The sequence below is a fragment of the Pelecanus crispus genome, chromosome 3 (assembly GCF_030463565.1).
Source record: "Pelecanus crispus isolate bPelCri1 chromosome 3, bPelCri1.pri, whole genome shotgun sequence".
In the NCBI taxonomy this organism is placed as follows: domain Eukaryota; kingdom Metazoa; phylum Chordata; class Aves; order Pelecaniformes; family Pelecanidae; genus Pelecanus; species Pelecanus crispus.
The window spans coordinates 70697362-70717743 of NC_134645.1; the positions used below are offsets into that span (position 1 = coordinate 70697362).

The window sequence follows — 20382 nt, forward strand, 5'->3', positions numbered from 1 at the left end:
ATCAGGTTTCCTGAGTGTACACCAGGACGGTGTGCATAAATAGCTCCTGGGTTTTGAAGCAAAGGAAAGGTACTTAATGTACATTTCATAACTCTGTCAGTCTTACAAAATGTCTGTAATATCTGATACATAGAACAAAAGTCCTACCCTGAAACAAAAATAAATTATACGCAGATGTAGTTCCACTGAAAAACGAGGAGCCAGGCAAATACCACCTACAACACCACTGCAAGAAAATCTGATATTGGTATGAATTGTATTATTTTTCATGTTACATGTTTGATGAAATCAGGAAAAGAATTAACCTGGGTTAATTCTGTGTTAATGCTACATATTTCATAATGTAGTCTATAGCTACTCAGATAGATGAAACTACTGTTTTACTTATGAAAATAATATTGGTAATGTAAGCTGATTAATTCATGGGAATGATACTCTTCCAGTCACTATAAAAGTTAAACTTTAGGCTTTTCATTTCAAGATGAAATGAAAAAGGTCTCTATTAGGGCCACATCTCAGACTAATGACTACTTAGTCATTAGTAAGTAAGATTAACTTAGGGTAGTTTAAATCATATGCCTTTCATAGAGTATGCCTGTATCTAACAATTCCCCTTTTCCAAGTGGAGTGGAACAGAGGCATTCCTCCCTTCAAAGTCATCTTCCCATTTAAAGAAACTGTTTATCAGATGCTGGTCATTTACTAGCTTCAGGACAGAACACCAATTACAGCACATCAGGCCAAGTTAAAAATTATGAATTGCACACTTAAAATTGGAATTAAGTTCCAATCAATTCCGCAGGCGTTAAGCCAATGTTTCAAGTCATGGTTATATACTGGCATGCTGAATAAAAGCCCTTTGCTGTTTAACTCAGCCAATGAAGAACACAAGGAGGCACTGGCTTAACCAAGAGGACAGCAGACTACTGGAATCAATATCTGTCTGCAAAAGAATTAGATAATCAAAGAAACTGAACAATGTAAATTAAATTAATTATTGGAATAATTACTTTGGCATTATATTTTCAGTGCAGACATGTTCTCCCAAAGAAACTGTGTAAAATTTATTGCAAGTGCTAAACTGCTAACTCATGTTCTGTCCACCCCTCAAAAAGCACCCAGCTGGAAACATTCTGAAAACATGGCACATATGTATGCACTATTTCTTTTAATATCACTTCATCTGCTCCTGCTGGATTTTACAAGAACAAATATCCATTCAAATGTTACAACTACAAACAATACAACTACAAACACAAAGTACTTGTGATGATTTTTTCCTAGATGTGCAACTGATTTCATATCTGATAACTCACACGGGACTCCTTTAGATCCAAGCTTACATCTTTTTAAAGTGTATCAGCAGGATATTTTCACTGAAAGCTGTATTTTTCTATTTTTGCAGCTGGCATTGGAAATTTCCTGTGAACATAAACACACTATACCTATCTATATCCAGTACTCAAAAATAATTGTATTAACAATTTTGTATGTGAATGTTGTTTTGCATGTAGAGGAGCAAAAGAGATTAAGTTTGTACCTTTTTATATGGAGATAAGCCATTAAAAAGTGGAACAGAAAAAATCAACAGAAGGATAAATATGGAGGCTAAAATTTCACAGAACATCATTAGACATCAAAGAATCTGTAAATAAATAAATAAATACTTCAGTGCACATTCAAGTCACGTTATTTCCTTGAATTACCAAGTTGTGTGCAAAGCAAGTGTTGGAAAAAAAAAATCTGTGAAAAAAATACAGTTGTTGGAATTTGGTACATATGGCTTTCCCTCTCTTCATTTTAAGTGGCTGAAAATACTGTATTTTCAGCTACAGTTGTTACATTTGCCTTGCTCTTTCAACAACTGATCCTCATGCTCACCTCCACCGCATCTCTTCTACGGCCTCAGTTAAAACAAATGACTGGTTCATGTGCCTGGACTCACGATGAAATAGCAGAGGCCTCTGACCAGAGAAGAATGAATACATATATGCAGGGGCAGAGGGTCAGTTAGAAGCTCTTAAATGCAATAAATTAAACTCCGAGTAAAATCATTACCATTTAACATCCTAGCTTATACACAGGGACTGAAAATGCAACTTTTGACTTTTTTTTTTTTTTTTGAAAAGTCTTTTAATGACTTCACCGGGTCCATGATTTTTCCCAGTATTCTCACCTTTGTTCACAAATGACACAGGAACATATTTCAAGCACCTAAAGTTGTCTGAAAGTACTAGTGACTACTTCTACCTAATAACTCTTCTACGTCTTGGTTTACTTTGTAGAATATGCTTATTAGAGTGTACCTTGTATGCATTTATATAGGACCACCTAAGATGAGTTTTTTAAGATTGCAAATACATTACCTCCCCATTTCTCAAGCATACCAAAACCCTCTGTCTACTCAAGGCAGATATTCACCAATTAAGCAAAGGGGGTTTTTTCTGCCAGGTTACGGTGCATGGAATAACATCTGATCTTACCTCTCCATTTTCCAGAGGGTGGATTTTGGAATAATAAGAAGTACATATGACTTCATCATCTTTTATATAGGATGGAGTTCCAGGACGGGGATGAATGTTGTAGCGTGTCAGGCATTCACTGTCTGTGATAGCATAATACTGCCATGGTTGATAGTCTACACCATCCAGCGAACGCTCTAATATCCAATTCCCAGGTCGAGGTGAGTTAGCTGCTTTCACAATAACATATGCAATCTGGAAAATCTGAAAAATAACCGAATCATTAAAATATATGTCAATACATAATTACAAATTCATTCTGATTTCTTAATAGGTACCAAACTAAGAACAGTAAATATAATAATGTTTGATTTTTTTTTTTCCCTAAAAATGCAGTATGGCCTCAGATTCCATTGAAAATCTTTAACTACAGAAATAAATTATCCATTAACGTTTCTGAAAAAAGATTAGTTGCACTAGGCCAATGGAGACTTTGAAAATAGAATTAAAAAGCACTCTAAATTTCACATAATTTAGTAGGTAATTGCTATGCTGCAGTTTCAGCCAAACATTTGCAAAGTTTATTTTCAAGTATTTTCAATTTGTAGAAGCGGGTTGGTTTCTGTATGTGTATTTATAGACATATACTTTCTGCAATGTTTAAGAGTTGCCAAACTCTTACAACTTTATCGCTGTTAAGAAAAAACATAGGTTTAAGCTATTGAAAGGTAATCACATTATGCTGAAATCATTCTATAAAACATTCTTGTTTCAATCACATGACTCAGCACTGTGGCCATAAATAAGCTTTATAGGACAGAGACACATCAAATATCACTATAAACAGAATGTAAGCATGTAATCAATGCTCATTATGGTCCATTTCACCTGCCTATTCAACTGATTTATCAAAGTTTATTTCTGTTTACAGGCTTGCTGGAATGCAAGCCACAAAAAATACATTTGCAATTGCAGAATGGCATACATTAGTGATGCAGTGTTGTTTCAGTTCAGTTTTTTTAACCTAGTAACATCTACATGCTACAGAGGTAGACTGAAGCTAAGGAAAGGAAACAGCTATTTCCATTAGAAAAGCAGAACATATAGCAAGTTAATATTTTTAAGATGCAGTGCTGTGAGTCTGCACATGAGGATGCCAGAGGGTGTCATAGAGAGAACAGTGTTATTTAATACTTAATGTTTTCAGTATCACATAGTCATTGTAAAGAAGCTGCATGATTCAGACTTAACTCCACACAAAATCTGTTGTGAATGCTTTGATAATCAGTAACGCTGGTAAAAGAAGATTCTACAGTAATTGATGAAAGAAACGTGAAGAAGACTCAAATTGGGTTTTTAATAACCACCAGTATTATGAAATAGAAATTATGTTAAGTGGCAGAGTGCTGCAAGTACTACAGTATATTTGATGATGGAAGTAAAGAAAAAGTTTATCTCCAATTGTCATTCCTCCCTTCTTTGTAGATGCTGAGGACATAGTAAGATCCACAATAGCTTCAGGCAGGAAGTCAAATCACTAACAACCAAAGTTTTTCAGTGGGAATAAGAAGTGGATGAGGCTGTATTTATTTCCACCTGAAAAACGTGTGTAACTGTGCATTCGTGGAGGATTATCTCAAGTTACCAATATTTTTCTTCAACAGCATAAAAGAAAATCTCCAGAGACAAGGAAAAACCTGTGTTTCATTCCATTGTTTCAACAGCAATCTTACAGTCACTTGTCCCCTGTTTCACAAATACCCTTTCCTCTCTTAAAGTCATTTATAGATATATGCCATTGTGGCCACAAATAACTATAACTGTAACTATACTGGATCAGTGTCACCAATACTGTTTACGATAAACAGAGAAAAACACAACATTAATATACCTCTTCAAGCTGTTCTCCCCCAGTTAAGCTCTTTGAAATGAAAGAAAATAGCTGGAGTGTTTAATTATTTATTATTTATTATTTTCTAAGGGAGGTAATGAGCAACAGCTATATTTTAAGGAACTAATTTATCAAGAGTTATTTTGTACATTGTCCTTTGCATGAGTAAAGAATCCAATGCACAACGTAAATTGTTTTTACACCTGCATGATCTACTCAAACCACATAAACTCTTACATCTCCAGCCGTTCAGAATAGAGATTTCATTCTAGAGTACTTCTAAATACTTTTTTTAAAAAAAATTAAATACTAAAAAAATTTAAATAAGTGTTTTACCCCAAGTTCTCATAATAAGACTATTCCTTATATGTTGGATGGATAACAACTAAAGTTAAACATATTGCTAGGGTTTCTACCATGGAAGATCTGTGGTTTAGGACATTAGCTGAAAATAAATTCATAATCTTAGGTGTACATATACAGTTTCCTTTGTGGAAGTCCTAAAAGTTGCAAAACTTCACAGAAGATTCATTTTAAATACTACCTTTAGCCAAAATAACACTTAGCTCTGCAAACATCTTGGATGCATTGGCTCTGTGGGGCCAAGAGGCATAATCAACAGGAAGTCTTTTTTTGTTTGCTTGCTTTGAAACACTAGGCTGTGTGGGAGAGTGAAACTTTCTACAGTTACTTCTCAAATTAGAGCCCTATTTCAATAACATTTCCTGCACATTCTGCTGAAGATTTGTTTGAAGTCTCATTTCTTATCTTCTGGGATAGCATACAGTTTGACTGCAATTTATTATATACCTTTGGCTTTGATTATTTTTAGCATACTTTGTAAATCAAACTGCAACAAAATTTTATAAAAAAAGCAGTGGAGAGGAAACAGTATATTGCAGGTCACAGCGGGGTGAACATTATTTCTCTTAATCTAAACTTGACAACGAAAAAAGCTTGTTAATGTAAATAGAAGAGTACACACAAAGGGCTGGTTTTAACTAATACTCAATTACAGGTTTTGGCCTGATCCAGTCTACTACTACTGTTCTAGCCTCTGAGAGTTCCTGTAGTGGCTTCTGCAACAGTGCCGAGCTATCTGCAACCCACTGACATGTGAAACATTCTTTTCCCCTTCACATCTCTATTCACGAGTGGAACTGAAATACTCTTTTGTATAAACCAAAATTATTTCCTGGGCAGAGAAAGAGAGTTGGAACTAAAGACTAGAATTTTTAAACGTTGGTAGGCTGTTAATGCTAATTGCAGTCAAGGGAAGATGAGCGAGCACATGCATCAAAAACATGCCCTGGTTGGTATTATTCCTGATCTTTCTCACTAAGGCTACGCTGAAGAAAGTACAGGATGCTAGTCCATGCTTCTTAGAAACACTTTTTCTTTCAGGGACAACCAGACTTGTAGAGCTTTAGCATGAATCAGGAAGACGGTTGTCCCAGCTTAGAGAGCTACACTAGTCATTACCAGTTCATTACAGTGCTATGACACTGACAATAAGCATAGTGTATTCCATGCTTTAATGTGCTTTCTAAACAAGTTGACAATAGCAACTAGTGCAGAAAAATGGACTAAAATTAATGGCAGCTGTATGATAATGCCCAAAGCAAGTCAATGTCATGGAAGCAACACTGACTTTCCGACCAATTGGAAAGCTGTCTTTGTCCAGGTACAAGGCTAACCCTTCTTTTATTGCAGAGTTGCTTAGCAAATGGTGTTCCAGTTACTATAATACAACCAGCTAGAGCTTAGTGGCATGAGAATACTAATACCAGTAAAGTCTAATGTATCACTGAGTTTTCCTGTATTTGTTTCCACAATCAAAAAAAAAAGAGAACCTGCTCAGCTTTCTGGAGACAAGTTTCCTAGTAAACTGTAATACTGAGCTCCTGTTCCCACAGGGTAATTGATGGAGCATGCCTGGTTTACTTTTCAGATAGCATCAACAGGCTGACATTTGTCAATTGTAATAATTGTACAACCTTAGAGCACATCTGGTTTTGTACAAGTCCAATACAATGTCACCTGGAGACCAAAGTTTGCTGATACAAATGTGAAAACAGAGCAATACCAAGCTGCCTAGTAGCACATAATAGTCCATTAACAGAGCCGCCAAAGTGCAGCTGGTACTTTTTTCTACTTGTCTGCTCATGTGACCATAGTGTAATTATGGGAGTGGGAGGGAAATAGTTTAAATAGTCCTTTAAGCTTTTCCCAAATTATAGACAACATAATCCTCAAGATGAGAAACAGAATGAGTCTTGGGTCTCATTTTCACTGGTAATTGTCTCAGCAGTGAGATCCGTGAAGCACATATTGTGAGGAACAGTTCCATAAGTTATAGCACTGTATCTTCTTATGAATGCCTCATAAGACATAGAAAAGTGCATCCTACTATACAGGATAATTTGCTACACTAATATTATTCAGATAGAGCTGAAGTGAATCATTAATCTGCATAGGGTTAGCTAGTGAAGCAGGAAATCTCATTGTGTCTGACTCCCACCTGCACTTCTACTTAAAACATAAATCCTTCAGTTAGAAACCGTTCATGTAAGTCAGTATAAAATCAGAGAAAAAAATACAGTACCACACAATCCTATACAAGTATTTCCATTTTATTTTCCCAGCAATAGAATGTAATAGCTCTAATGGAGGCTTCCATCAGCAATCTTGTGTAAACTGTGTATCTACTTATTTGCTGTAATTATATTATGTTGTTGATTATTATTCAGTTCAGTGGTCAAGTAAACATTTTATTGAGAAGAGTGCAGAATTTGGGCACAGGTTTGTTTCCTTACAGACTGGCATAAATACTGTTGAAACTTGTGGCCTTAAACATCCCATAGATTTATTTAACCAGACATTCAGAAGTGCTGTTAGGGACAGCGAAGCACTACAGATACCCCTTGTCCCAGTGCAAAATCCATCCGGATGAGTCAACTGAGAAAGCTATCTCAGAACGCTCCACAAGCCAGTGGGGGTTATTGGCTACAGGGGAGTACAACTCATTTAGAAAAGCAGGAGCAGGAACATTTTTGCAGTGTGTAAAACATCACGCATCTCAAATTAAATATCACATTTGCACTATTTTTCATTTTGGAATAGCCTCTGCTTCGACAGGCTGAAGATATGGAACAGACCAAATCCAACTACTTCTGCTAATGAGCTGAAGCGCACACAGGTTTTGTGAGTTTGAGAAACAGCTCCTCTTGTTCTCAGAGGCTGATATCAACTCCTTATAATTCTATGTGGTCAGTCACATTTCAATGCACATATGCTGTTATGGATTATTGTTTGTGTCTTATGTATGAAAGAGTAGACAGCTTTGATGCAAGAATTTTCAAACAATTGGCTATTTAAGAACAACTAACCTTCTCATTTTCGTCTCATATCCAACTCAGAGAAAAAGCCTAATTTAGAAATGGAGTAGCTCTCCAGATTCCTCAAATGACCATCTATTATGTATCTTTTTCTACCACTGTCCTCAAAGACAGTGTCCATGGTTTCAAACATTCTGCTCACAGTTAGAAATTCTGCAATTGAAAATGTTGGCATGGGAAAAAAAAAAAAAAAAGATGCTTAGCAGGATCCAGCTAATACCAGTTTAGAGAGCTGAACAGCTCCCCGCCATGCTGCAGTTTGCCTTCTAATGACAATGTCTCTCCTCATCTGAGCTGCTTCCAACTGAAATGCTGCTACCAGATGGGGAATTTGGGCTGAAAGATGCACACACCTGATTCCAACATAGGAGGTTTTTTTCCACAGTGTTGCAGACAATTCTGGTTACTAGCTAGCAGGGCATCATCTGTCCCAGAAAAATTGTAGCTATGAGTGTCATGCAAAATAAGATGTCCACAGTACTTCGTGGGAAAAACTGAGAAACATTTTACCGTAGCAAACCTTGAAAAGCTCTAAGGTGGGTTTCTCCAAATCAAGCCAAGTTTCAGTTAGAAATCTTCCACCTTTCTAGTTAGACAAAAATTCACTCATGTACAATGCTCAGTCCCATTCAGTTAATACCTGCAGAACATGCATTTTAAAAAAACAATTTAAAAATACCTCAACAATCCCAGCTTTCTCCCTCCCCTGTATATAACTGCTAGAAAGGCTGCAGGTTCCTTTAAGAACATTTTCTTCTCCTTGAGAAAAATAGATCCTTTATTAATACCTCTCAACTTTTGCTCATGTTATAAGTAAAAGATGATTATAACTTGTGTCATTTAAAAAAAAAAAAGGCAAAGTCTATTAAAACAGTGCACTTTATAAAATGTCAAACTGTAAAGCTCTCAAGTTGTCCAGCTGTTGAATATCTAAGATACATTAAGCCAAATGGAGGGAGCCAGTACCTGTAAAGTTTCTGGCAATGTCAACTTTGTTCTTTGTAATTTTCTCTGTTGGCTTTCTCCATTACCCACTGCTCAGTTGTTTGTGAAGGCCTCAAAAAGAATAGCTGCCTTCTGTTGACCATTTTTGCTGCTCATCATTGGCCTAGTGTACACCAGAATTGAGGTCTACAGTTAGTAATTTCTTTTCACAGTGCTTTCAAATAATAGCAGAAAGCAATTTCTTTTCTCTTTATTTCCTAAGGCTAATCACTTCTTTCCATGGAGTGAGAGTATGGTGAGCAAAGGAAAATTGATGGAAATGCCAATATTCAAACCTTTCTTCTTCAAACCTAGACAATAGGAGAGAAGAACAGAAAAGGTGGTTCTTCTATTTTGGTGCTAAAACACAAAAAAAATTTTTTTTTTTTTCACTTGATCCAAGAACAGATGCTCAGCCTCAGTCCAGTAGTGTTCAGTGTACCCAGGGTAAAGTGTTCTCATTTCTTTCAGTGAGATTTCCATGCAGTGTCCTCTCACCAGCTGCATTTCAGTGACCTGTCTGTTCATCTAGCTTGAGAAAAAAAACTATCACAGCCATTTTTTAGACTCCATTTAAAAGTTCTACAATGCACAGACCTTGAAACCTATACATTTAAAAACTGTTCTCAATGTCCTCACCTATTACAGACTCATACCAAGTCTTTACATTTTAATTCCATAATGAGAATATTAATTTTAACATAGATAAAACTATTTAGTCAGACACAGGGATAGCACATAAGAATCTACTTTTCCTAGAGAATGCTTACTTTTCTTATAGAATCATAGAATGGTTTGCATTGGAAGGGACCATTGAAGATCTAGTCTAACCCTCCTGCCTTAAGCAAGGACACCTTGCACTACAGGCTGACTGATTGGTAGTTCCCAGGGTCCTCTTTATTACCCTTTTTAAAAATAGGTGTGATATTCCCTTTTCTCAAGTCACTGGGGACTTCGCCTGACTGCCATGGCTTTTCAAATATGATGGAGAGTGGCTTAACAACTACATCAGCCAATTCCCTCAGGACCTTGGGATGTATCATGTTGAAGTTATTCAGATTTCCTTTTTGTACAACAGAGAGCAAGTTCACGCTGCACTAATTTTATCAATGTGAAATTAATGATCTTTTCTGCAGTGCTAAAAAGTATATAAATAAATGCTAGTTATTTAGTGAGGCGACATCTGTTACCCACCTTGCAGAGAGGGCTACAAACAAACATCTGAAACTGTTGCACTGTTAGCATAGAGCATCTTCTGCATTATCAACATTCAAACCTTTAACATTTTCCTGCTGAAACCTTCACAAGCTTTTACTGTGAGTTCTCTGAAAAAGGACGTTATTCACCATATATAATGTATGATAAGAGGCATCATCGTGAGGACCTAGGATTCTGATTTGATTTTGATCGTAAGCTCTTTGAGGTTAAGAACATTGATCCAAATATGAAATAGGCATGTACTAATTTATACCCATTCCCTGAAGATGACACAATGTTCTCTCCATCTCAATCTGGAAATACTGTGAAGTATGAACAACTTGAATAATGAAAACATGAATAAAGTAGTAACTGAAGTTTTCAAATAAAAAACCAGAGACTTTTTTCCAAAATATTTTCAGCCTCTTGTTTGCTTATTTCTTTTCTTCACTTTCTTTTCATATACACCACGCTTCATTTCTTTAGCTAAACGTGATAGTGGTTAAAAAGGCTTAAAAATATATTCTGGCAGTGTTTCTAAGCTGTCTCATGTCACTAAACTTTGGAAATTTCAAAAACATACACAATGAAAGAGGAAAATGGAAAAGAAATGAGATTCTAAACCTGATTTCCAGATTAAAAGCGTATGCATGTTCAGTTTTCATTTTTGCTTTTAGTTCTTAATACTTTTTAAATTATCCTGAGAACTACTTTAGGTGTGGATACGTTGCCATATGGCATAACAAGGGATATATGGACTATAAAAAGTGAATTATGAGATGAGTAATTTTATGTTTCCATCTCATAGCCCCCTTCTACAATCAGAATTTACTTATGAATAATTAGAAGACATAATACATTAGGACTCACAACCAAGTGAAAGGTTCATCTTCACCGTGAAGCTGTATATTCTGACCAAGTCTGGTTTTCCATGTTTTGTAGCTGAAGAGATCTAATACATACCCTTCTCTAAAATTTTTCAGTCACTTAGTCCACGTTAGTCCAAATCAAACAAAAAGAGCTACATTAATGATTATTTTTACTGACTGTCTAAACTGTATCATTGACAAGCAAACCTCTGCATGTTTCCACAATGTGACCTGCTGTACATGGACTTCACGGAGCACAGAGAGAGAGAGAGAATAATTTTACCATCAATAGATTCAATGAAAGGAATATATATATATATATGTGTATTCATTCTTCATTGTTCAGAACAAGGAATGATTTTATGCAGCCCTGAGGGCTATTCAAGGCCTATTTAAACACTTACTTTATTACCACTAGTACTCTTTCCTACAGTGGTTTTAGATCCACCAACAAATCAAGACCATTGCACAGATGAGGAAGAACTCTTGGCAATTCAGATTCAATGCTCTTGACCAAGCTCTGACCTACTGTGCATGTTATTAAGAGAGGCAGCATTTTACCCTGTACTGTATACTGATATCTGAACACTTTTACACCCTTCTAGCTTAAACAAAAGGCAATTAAAAACAACCTTAAGCATATTTATCATCATATGTATAAATACTGGCATAACGCTGCAAAGCACTACATGACATTCACATGACAAGGTACTTTCTTGCTATTAGGAGTTGCTCCTACTCCCCTAACTCTTAACTTACACAAAAAACCTTACAAAAACCAAATTAATACCCTATCTCTTAACACATATTCAGCTGTACTTCCGTTACCACAGTTTTCATGTGTACTACAGAATCTTGTTGCCCATCTTGTAGCATAGACCTTACATTTCAATAATAATTTTGTGATAAATGGCTAGCACAACAGAAGCACTATTTCATGACCACAACTGTCAGCTGCAAAACTCATTTTTTCAACTTAGCTTTTTATTCATCATAACTATTCAATGACAACATACTTCTTCACTAAGGAGAGCAAAATCTGTTCAAGACTGAGACTCCTATGACCCCATTATTTGTCATGCCACCATTCTCCCAGGTTCTGTGACTTTCTTTAGAACCAGAATTGCCAATAGTACAAAATCAGAAGGAAACCTCATATTCATGTCAGAACATGTGCGTCACTCCGGATTCAAAGTTTATCATAGAGTACTTAGGACCAATATCCTGAAACTATTTACATTAAGGATGGAAAGGTGAATAGCTCTCTTGGTTAAAGCCAAAATAAGAAAAGAAAAAGTGGTATGTATATTTATTGTAGCCATCAAGGGAAAATGTAAGGCAAGTACTTCAGAAAGAAAAACTATAAATTCTCAAAACTTTTTAAATCTTTGTCAGTGTGTATTATGAACTGAAGCTGAAAGGATTTGCTTGCTTAGAAATCTTTCTGAGTAACCACAGAGCAATAAAGTTATGGTCTGATTTAGTGGGGAGCATAAAAAAAATTGGGCAAAATAATCCTGTGGAGATTTATTGTTAATACAACTACTCAACCTAGCTAGCAGCACTTTATATGGTGAGTATTACAACTGATCTTTCAGGACGATAATGACTCCTTAGCATTTCAGAATGCATTGAAGAGTATTCCCTCCATGTATTATTGCACCACTCATGAAAAACTTCCTTTTTTAATGTTGCGGAAAAGTCAGCTTGAGTAACTTCACTAACACTTGTTTGTTAGAACATCTAAAAGCTTAATGCAGAAGGCTCTGCTGGAGTTATGGCTGGCACAGAGGTGCACTCTCAACCCTTAGCTAAGGAAAAAGGTCATTCATTCTTCTTCGGGCTTTTGTCTGAGTGATATCAATGTGGAAAACTTTATTCTGAGACAAGAACTGAGCCCTGGATGACATCTGCTACCAGTGTGCATATATTGTCTCCTTCCCACGAAGAGAAAGCCAGGTGGAAAGCGACATAATACGAAGTACACTTGCTAATAGTATATAAACCAGGTAGTTCTTAAAAATGTTCACTGGCATGTCAAAATATTTACTACAGTTCTGTTTGTTTTCACAATTGCTAATAATTATGTTTTCTAGGAAGGTATGCTATAAATCCTCACTGTTTGTTTTCTGTTTTTTCTTTTTGCTTTTTTCAAATCATTTCATTATGAACTAACTGCAAAACCAATAGTTTTGTTTTGGTTAAAAAGAATATTAGAAGGGCAAAGTATTCTTTGTTTCATCCTATAGATATCTGATTATTGCATTACCAGCAAACTGTGAAACTAAAGAAATTAAGGGAATTACTAAAATGTTCAGATTCAAGTCTGTGAAGGCAATAAAAAAAAGAAATTAAAAAAAAAAATCAGTATTAAAGCTAACACCCAGTTACATGTGTAAAAAGTGGCTGGGGACTTTAATAAAGCAGAACAGATCTCATTCTTTTTTTTATATTAGTTCCACGGTCTTATTTTCATGGCTTTATTTGCATCTTTTTGGGGCTGTCACTTTAACCGTTCCCTACCACTTAGGTATAACTAAGCCACAGAACTGGACTTAGGACTTTTGTTTTTTGCGAGAGAGATAACTAATGCTTTGAATTCTGAAATGTTTACATTTCAAAACAGAATGATGCATGTGCAAGAAATACTAAAACCAAATATTCAGGATGACAGCTCTATGTTGCAGGCACGAACTGTAGCTCAGAGATTAGGATTTTATACTTTGAAGTTTTACAATCAGTTGCAGCCAGTGCAGAGTGCCAGCTGCTCCAGAGAGGGGCGGAACTGTTTTCCCCACCACCTCCAGAAATATGTTCCTACCCCCTCCCACACGCTGGCATTAAAGCCTCGCACAGCAAGCCAAATTAGAAAATTGATCTGGCAGAAACCTAACCCCCCAAAAACAAGACAAGATGTAGTTTTCAGTATCAAGGTACTGATCTGTTTCACTGCATGGCAGCACAAGTGCTAGTGCCAGAACAAGGGAGACAGGAATGTCTCCCTTTAGCCCGTTTGGGCAGGGGGATGTGATGTGGGGGAACAGCAACCATGGAACTGTGGCATTACAGTCTGAACAGACTTTGCTTCTGTTCATATTTCTCTCTTTAGACAAACATTTTGAAGATGGACAAAACAGACTGGAATTTGTTGGTGAAAATTCTCAGTTTGTATTAATTTTCATTTCTGTTAAATTACGTTCTGGTTTGGGGATGAAGGGAAGCTTTGAGCTTTACAGAAACTGTTTTGAAAGCATCTCAAACATTTGAAGCACATAATTGTTAGTAAAAAAAAAATAACTGAAAACCTAAGCAAAATGTTTGGACATATATACAAATTTAACATATGAAGACCAACCAGCACTTAATTTTACCAATCTGGTTCTTGCATCCCCGTTGCTCAACACATTCTGATTCCTTAGCCACTGTTTGGTAAACTTATTAGTTAAAATAAAAACCTATAAATCTGTATTAAAAGAAACAATGTTGTTGTGAAATATCTTATAATCCAATTTACCTTGTATTTCACTGTGTCTGTAAGACTGACTTCAGTTATTCCCTAAAGGATTAGTTTAACTGGATCAAATTGTGGGGTTCAACTGTATAGACAAAGACCCACACAACAGGTTCCGCTAGTTATTTTGAAACCAGACAACAGGGAGATGATTCCAGAATCCAAAAATCATGCAACAACTTCTAAATGCTCAAGACTCAAAAATCTGGTTATTTCTATTTTAAGAAGAAAATAAATTGGACAGGGATGCACACTGAGTAAATTCATGGTCTCTGCCGCTTAATTTGCAATATGACACAGTTCCTAGAAGATGTGTTTTCAGACTGGCTTTGGAAGGGGTGTTGAAACACAGGCAATCTCATTTACTAGAAACACAAAGAAATGGCTAGTCAGAAAGGGTGGCTTTACTTTTGAGATTACAAAAGTACTCCAAGCTGGTCCAACCTATAGTAATCTTCTTGTAACCTCCTCAGTCAAACACTAGAAGGGAGAGGGAAGAAAGCCAAAAGTGGGCAGAGAAGTGGTGATGGAAATAAGAATTTAATTGCTCATATAATCTTTCATTAAAAGCAGCCATTCTTTAAATTAAACATATTATGAACAGGTAACCTGTCTCAGTCTGGCCACACATCTGGGCAACATCTTCAGTGTGGTTCTGCAACACAGTACTTGTCACGCTTGCCTCAAGTCATCCTTGGCTAACAAACATGCAACCTCTGCTGCTGTGTAACTGTCTAAGTGATGAACTTTCTGAAAGACAGTTGTGTTCCCCCAAGGGATCTGGCTAATGTTGTACAGCAAGGGAACTGACAGCTGAAAATAATGTTTCCTTCAAATAGCTATCAACACAGCACAGTCATACTGGCAAAGCAAAGGGGCAAATGACATGGAAGGTCCCACAAGCAAGGTCTCTTTGCAGGAGGTTTCTCCTCTCTCACACTTCCCTTCTCCCCCAACAAAGGTCAGCAATATTGCATTAAGACATGGGGGAATACAACCATTTTGGTGTGTGTAGCATCTGATGGGCTTAAAATAAAATCTGGACTCTGTTCAGACACAGAGCTTACGAGGGTACATCCACATTAGCTTTTTAGCTCAGATAAGGAGCATGCTCCCCCAGTTTAGCATGCTTTGGTTCACATCATGAATAGGTCGTGGAGCTCACAAACTGGATTCCCTTCAGATAAGAACTAAGCCAGGAGAACATGCTTAGACATACCTGATTCATTTTAGCTACTAATGGACATTCAGCCCATGGTCCAGAATAGAGCTAGTCTGAAGTAAATTTCCTGACAAGTGAGCTGGGTCCTCAGCACCAAATAAACACCAGACCTCTCCCAAGTCCTTCCCCTCTCTCCCACTGTGACACGCTCTTTGCTAATGCAGGAAAAATTAAAGTACCAATATTCAGATTTTTTCCTCAGCTGGTTTCAAATTTTACCCAAATGTTCAAATTGTAGATCACATTTCACATTACATATAGTAGTCCTCAGCATAGCAGCAGGTGTATAAACACATTGTGCAACCCAAAATTCAAGCTTTAAAATAAAAATAATAATTAAAAACAAATCAAGAATTATAAAGCACAGTAACAAAACAATAAATCACAGTCCATGGACTCTTCCTCCCTAATGATCTTTTTCAATTTGGTGGCAACTGTGCACACACAGATTCTGTTTCCCTTCATTGATAGGAAGGGGCTTTTCCCTCCCTTTTAAGCTCTTCCCACAGACCACCACACTGAGATTTTATGCTAGTCTGAGTCCTATCCTGTTATTTCCCTGTCCCAGCCTGAATCTCTCCCATTCATCTTGTCACAGTTTCTTAGTTCACTCACATCTGTCTTTTGCCACAGAGCCACTTAGTTGTACAACCTTGTGTAGAGAAAGCAAAAGCAATCACGCAGTTTTGCAATTCTTTTCCTCTTCCTAGCAATATCACGATTAAGGATACGTGATACATGTTTGTGACCATGCACACGTGCATGTGCGTGTGTGTATTTCATGTGTGTGTGCTCATGGGTATTAAAGTCAATCAAATAACAAAGAAATCCTTCAAAACCAGATCAAAATCCTCCATCGAAATTATATTTGGACAACACAGAGCTACAAAATAATTAATTTAGCATTAGCAGAATATTGCTGTCTGCTTTTTGTAAATGCTTTTCAAAATGCTTCTGAGCAAGTCAAGCATTCTTCTCCTACTTCCAGTTATTCAGTTCTCTATATAGTTTCAGAAATGCCACTTTCCAAAGTATAATATGTGCCGCTCAAATAGGAAAGTCCATGAGTCTAAAAAGTTACATTCTAAAAAGTACTGGAATACACTTCAAGACTGCAGTGGGACTGCAGTGATTTCTATATGGAGTCAGAACACAATTTTTTAGACTCCTTCCTCCCTTCCTACAGAAGGAGGGCAGGGGACAGGACAAAAAGACAAAGTGAAAGAGCTGGACACTATCAGAGCTTAAGGAACTTAAAACTGATGAACTGCAATTGCTTTACAGAGAAATCAACTACATAGCTTAATCAGTTATTCTTGCTCTTGCACCTTATGAGCTGCACCTTATGAGATCTTACGAGGCTCTGAGGAGCATCAACTACTTTCTTTTTCTTCAGAAATGCGTGCCTGGAAAGGATTACTGGACACTGAACTGATTCTCCACAATCTCAGGCAATTAAGATATACATACTAAGTCCAGAATTTTCTGCCAGAACATTAACTCTGGGTCCACCCGAGTTCCACACATCTACAAGTTACATAAAATACTCCAGCACCATTTAAAAAAATATATAGTTAAAAATCAAACCCCACATAAATATGCTCCTGGCACAAGTATCTTAGCAATACCATGGGTATTTCCAATGTCCTTGTTCCCCACAACAGCAGGGAATTTGTTAATAAAAGCGTCCTGATGTGTGTAGAAATCAGAGACAGATGGGCTGACCACCTCACCTCAAACTGCCAGCTGGTTTTCCCGTGTATTTGCCAATACTTTACTAATCTTCCACATCACTGTGAAATTAAAATTGAGGATTTGGGATACCATGAGTACAGGGAATATGTTCTCCCTGGAAGTCTAAGCATTTCTGTTTTGCCAACTCACTTCTCTGTACTTCTTGAAGAGACGGTTTATTTTCTGTCCTGCTAAACATTGCATTTATTGGACCTGAATTACTTTTGTTGCACTTGAACTGCCCACCACTCTTAAGGTGAAACCACAGACCCTACACAACCAGCAGGACTAAGAGATGCAGAACAGAAGACAGGTTCTCTTGGTAATTTGTGAGTGCTTCATAGATGCAACAACCTAGCACACCAATGAACATACCCTGCTAAACTCAGATCTGCAGTTTCACTTTCAGTAACCAGGGTAGCTCAACCTCACATTTTAACCTCCATTTAAATTCACGTGAGCAACTCCCAAATAAATCTACATTCATATTTTGACCTCCTGTGCACTTGCTGGATGAAAAGCACTGTAAAAAATAATTTCACGTGTACATCTACAAATGGTGTTCCATAATATTCTTGTGAAATAGATAAGATGGTGATTGTCAAAATGGCTAAAAAGTCAAGAAAAGTGAAGGGTTAAGAGTAAATTAGCAAAGATGCTCAGAACCAAATAGTTCCAGTTTTCAACTCATATATTTTTATAATAGATGGGGTACAAATTTCAAACGTACTTTCATGAATTAGAAAACTAGCTGCCATTATAGATAAAGGATCTTTTATAAATATTATGGCAAACCTCAACTGTTGGGAGAAAAGAAAAAAAAAAAAATACTGCACTTTTCCCAGCCTCACTGGTAATATTTGACCCCTTCTAAAGTTCAATATATTTTACTTCTTCAGTTTATTAGTTATTGCTAACTAGTATACATCATTTTGATAAGGCCACACTGCACAATAAAGTAAAAAAAATATGTAGCTGCCCCAAAAGGCCAAGCATTATATAAATTAAGAAATTGTAATTATTTTCCTGATTTTTTCATGAAATTAGGATTGCTAAAAGCATTCTATGTACTGTCATAATTACCAGTAATAATATACAAACTAATGCATTCCTGCAATTTTCAGTCCATTACTTGTAGATTTGTCATTTGTTATTTCTCTCTCACAAAAAGAAGTTAAGCATTTTTATACTTAAAGCAAGAATTTATCAACACAAACATATCAATTACTGAATCTCCTGTAAGCCAAAGGTAAAGATTGGTATTTCTTTTAAGCGAGGTCTCAAATATATCTGGTGACCTTCATCATTCATAGTGACTACGACACATGACACTAGCTGGAAGAGAAATTTCGTATTTTACCGACTAATTTAATAAAGCCTACAATGCTGTGTCTACAAAATATACAAATAAGCAAACAAAAGCTCCTAATACTCCTCGAAATCCAAACAATTCTTATTTCTTACTGAGCTGTCTAAAAGCCATGCAAATTGCAATACACCTTTTGCTACTCTACCTTTCACTTCCCCTTTGGGGAACGAACCTGTTGTTCGGTTCACGTAAGGTGGTGAGTAAACACAGCATGCATTCCTAACTACATGCGTTACTCAGATAATAAAGAGTGTGCCAGACACCAGTAGCGACACAGGGTCTTATCCCACCTGTCTGACATACATGGGAACCTCAACACTGCTCCTATTGCAGCCAATACAACTGAATGGGCTTAAGAGAAGGTGTCAGCCTTAGTACTGCAAAAGGACTGCCAAGCTTTCTTTGAACAATAAGCAAGAGAACATGGGAAAGAAACAGGCTCATACTCAAGCCTTGTCTCATTAAAAACAAACAAACAAACAAACAAAAAAATCCCCAAACCCACAAACACACAGTGCAGTATTTTCAGACTGCTGTCAACTGGCATACAAAGAAGCCTTTTAAATACATTAGAACAACCCATATTTTTTCTTCATTATAGTCACTGACCCTGTAGTTGCTAGCTTTTAGTATATTAGAAACCCCAAAACTTCCAGAAGTGCACAAATTTGCTTATGACAATCTAGACACTGACATAGCAGAAAAAAACAGAAGTTGTAAAGCCCTAGTTTAGCAGACCTGATCTAAACAACTACACAAGTAAAATCACTAGGGTGATGAAAAACTTGTTTGGTAATTTAGTTCTAAGGCATAAGAGCTACTCACATATTAACGGATCATAGCCAACAAGAGGCACAATCCCTTGCTGTAAAGGCAAACCAGTTAATAACTCTGAAAGTTTAAAAGACATTTAAAAAAACCCAAAACTTTTTAATGCACAGGAGCTTAAACTCAAACTTCCATAAAAAGGTTTAGCTCTGCTGATTGAAAGAGAAATGCGCATTAAATACTTTTGCATATATAAGGCCAAAGACACAGATGTAGGATTGTTTCTGCTAGTAACAATGAGGGCTCCAAAGCCAGAATGCTACTAATTCTTCCAGGATTCAAAGGCTCTTCCAGGTATAAAGACTACTGCTTTCCAAGTACTTCAGTGTCACAGATACAAGGTACTTGAAAGAATTTTTACCATCAGATCATTTCGATGACAGTTTTTTTACAAGAAATAAAGGACAAAAAACTAGAAATCCAAGCATTCCTCTTCATTAAACCTTACTGAAGTTCTGAGTTCTGGACCAAGTTAAGACTAAGTTTGATCTCTAACAATAAAATTGTACGTATGGATGCACACAGATGTCTCAGTGCTCTGCCTTTCATTTCATTTTATTTTATTTTCTGACAAACTATGCTTTATTCAAGCCTCTTTAGCTGATAATTAGCTATTGTCCTCTTTAAGTATGGCTAAATGAGAAAGAAGGGAGATAAGGACAGGCAGGTTCCAAGTGAAACCGATAAACCAATAATAATAATAATAAACTGAAATAGAAAACTGATCTCAGTGAAGAGATCACAGAGGAAGGGGGAGCTGGGAAGCGGAATCTCTCTCCAGTGAGCCAGAGAAAGGGCCTTCCCTTTTTTCTTAACACCTGGAAAACAGATGATGACACTCTTTCCCACAGCATTCTCCTCGACAAACTTGCTCCTCATGGCTTGGATGGGCGTACTCTTTGCTGAGTAAAAAACTG

General features: G+C 36.6%; 1 protein-coding gene across 1 annotated transcript in view; it reads right to left on the minus strand.

The window, feature by feature from the left end:
• LAMA2 (laminin subunit alpha 2) overlaps positions 1-20382 on the minus strand; it is a 290911-nt gene that overhangs the window by 264696 nt on the left and 5833 nt on the right. Inside the window, exon 4 of the mRNA XM_075707711.1 lies at positions 2484-2726. Coding sequence (XP_075563826.1) covers positions 2484-2726 — 243 coding nt within the window. The remainder of the gene's footprint in view (positions 1-2483; positions 2727-20382) is intronic.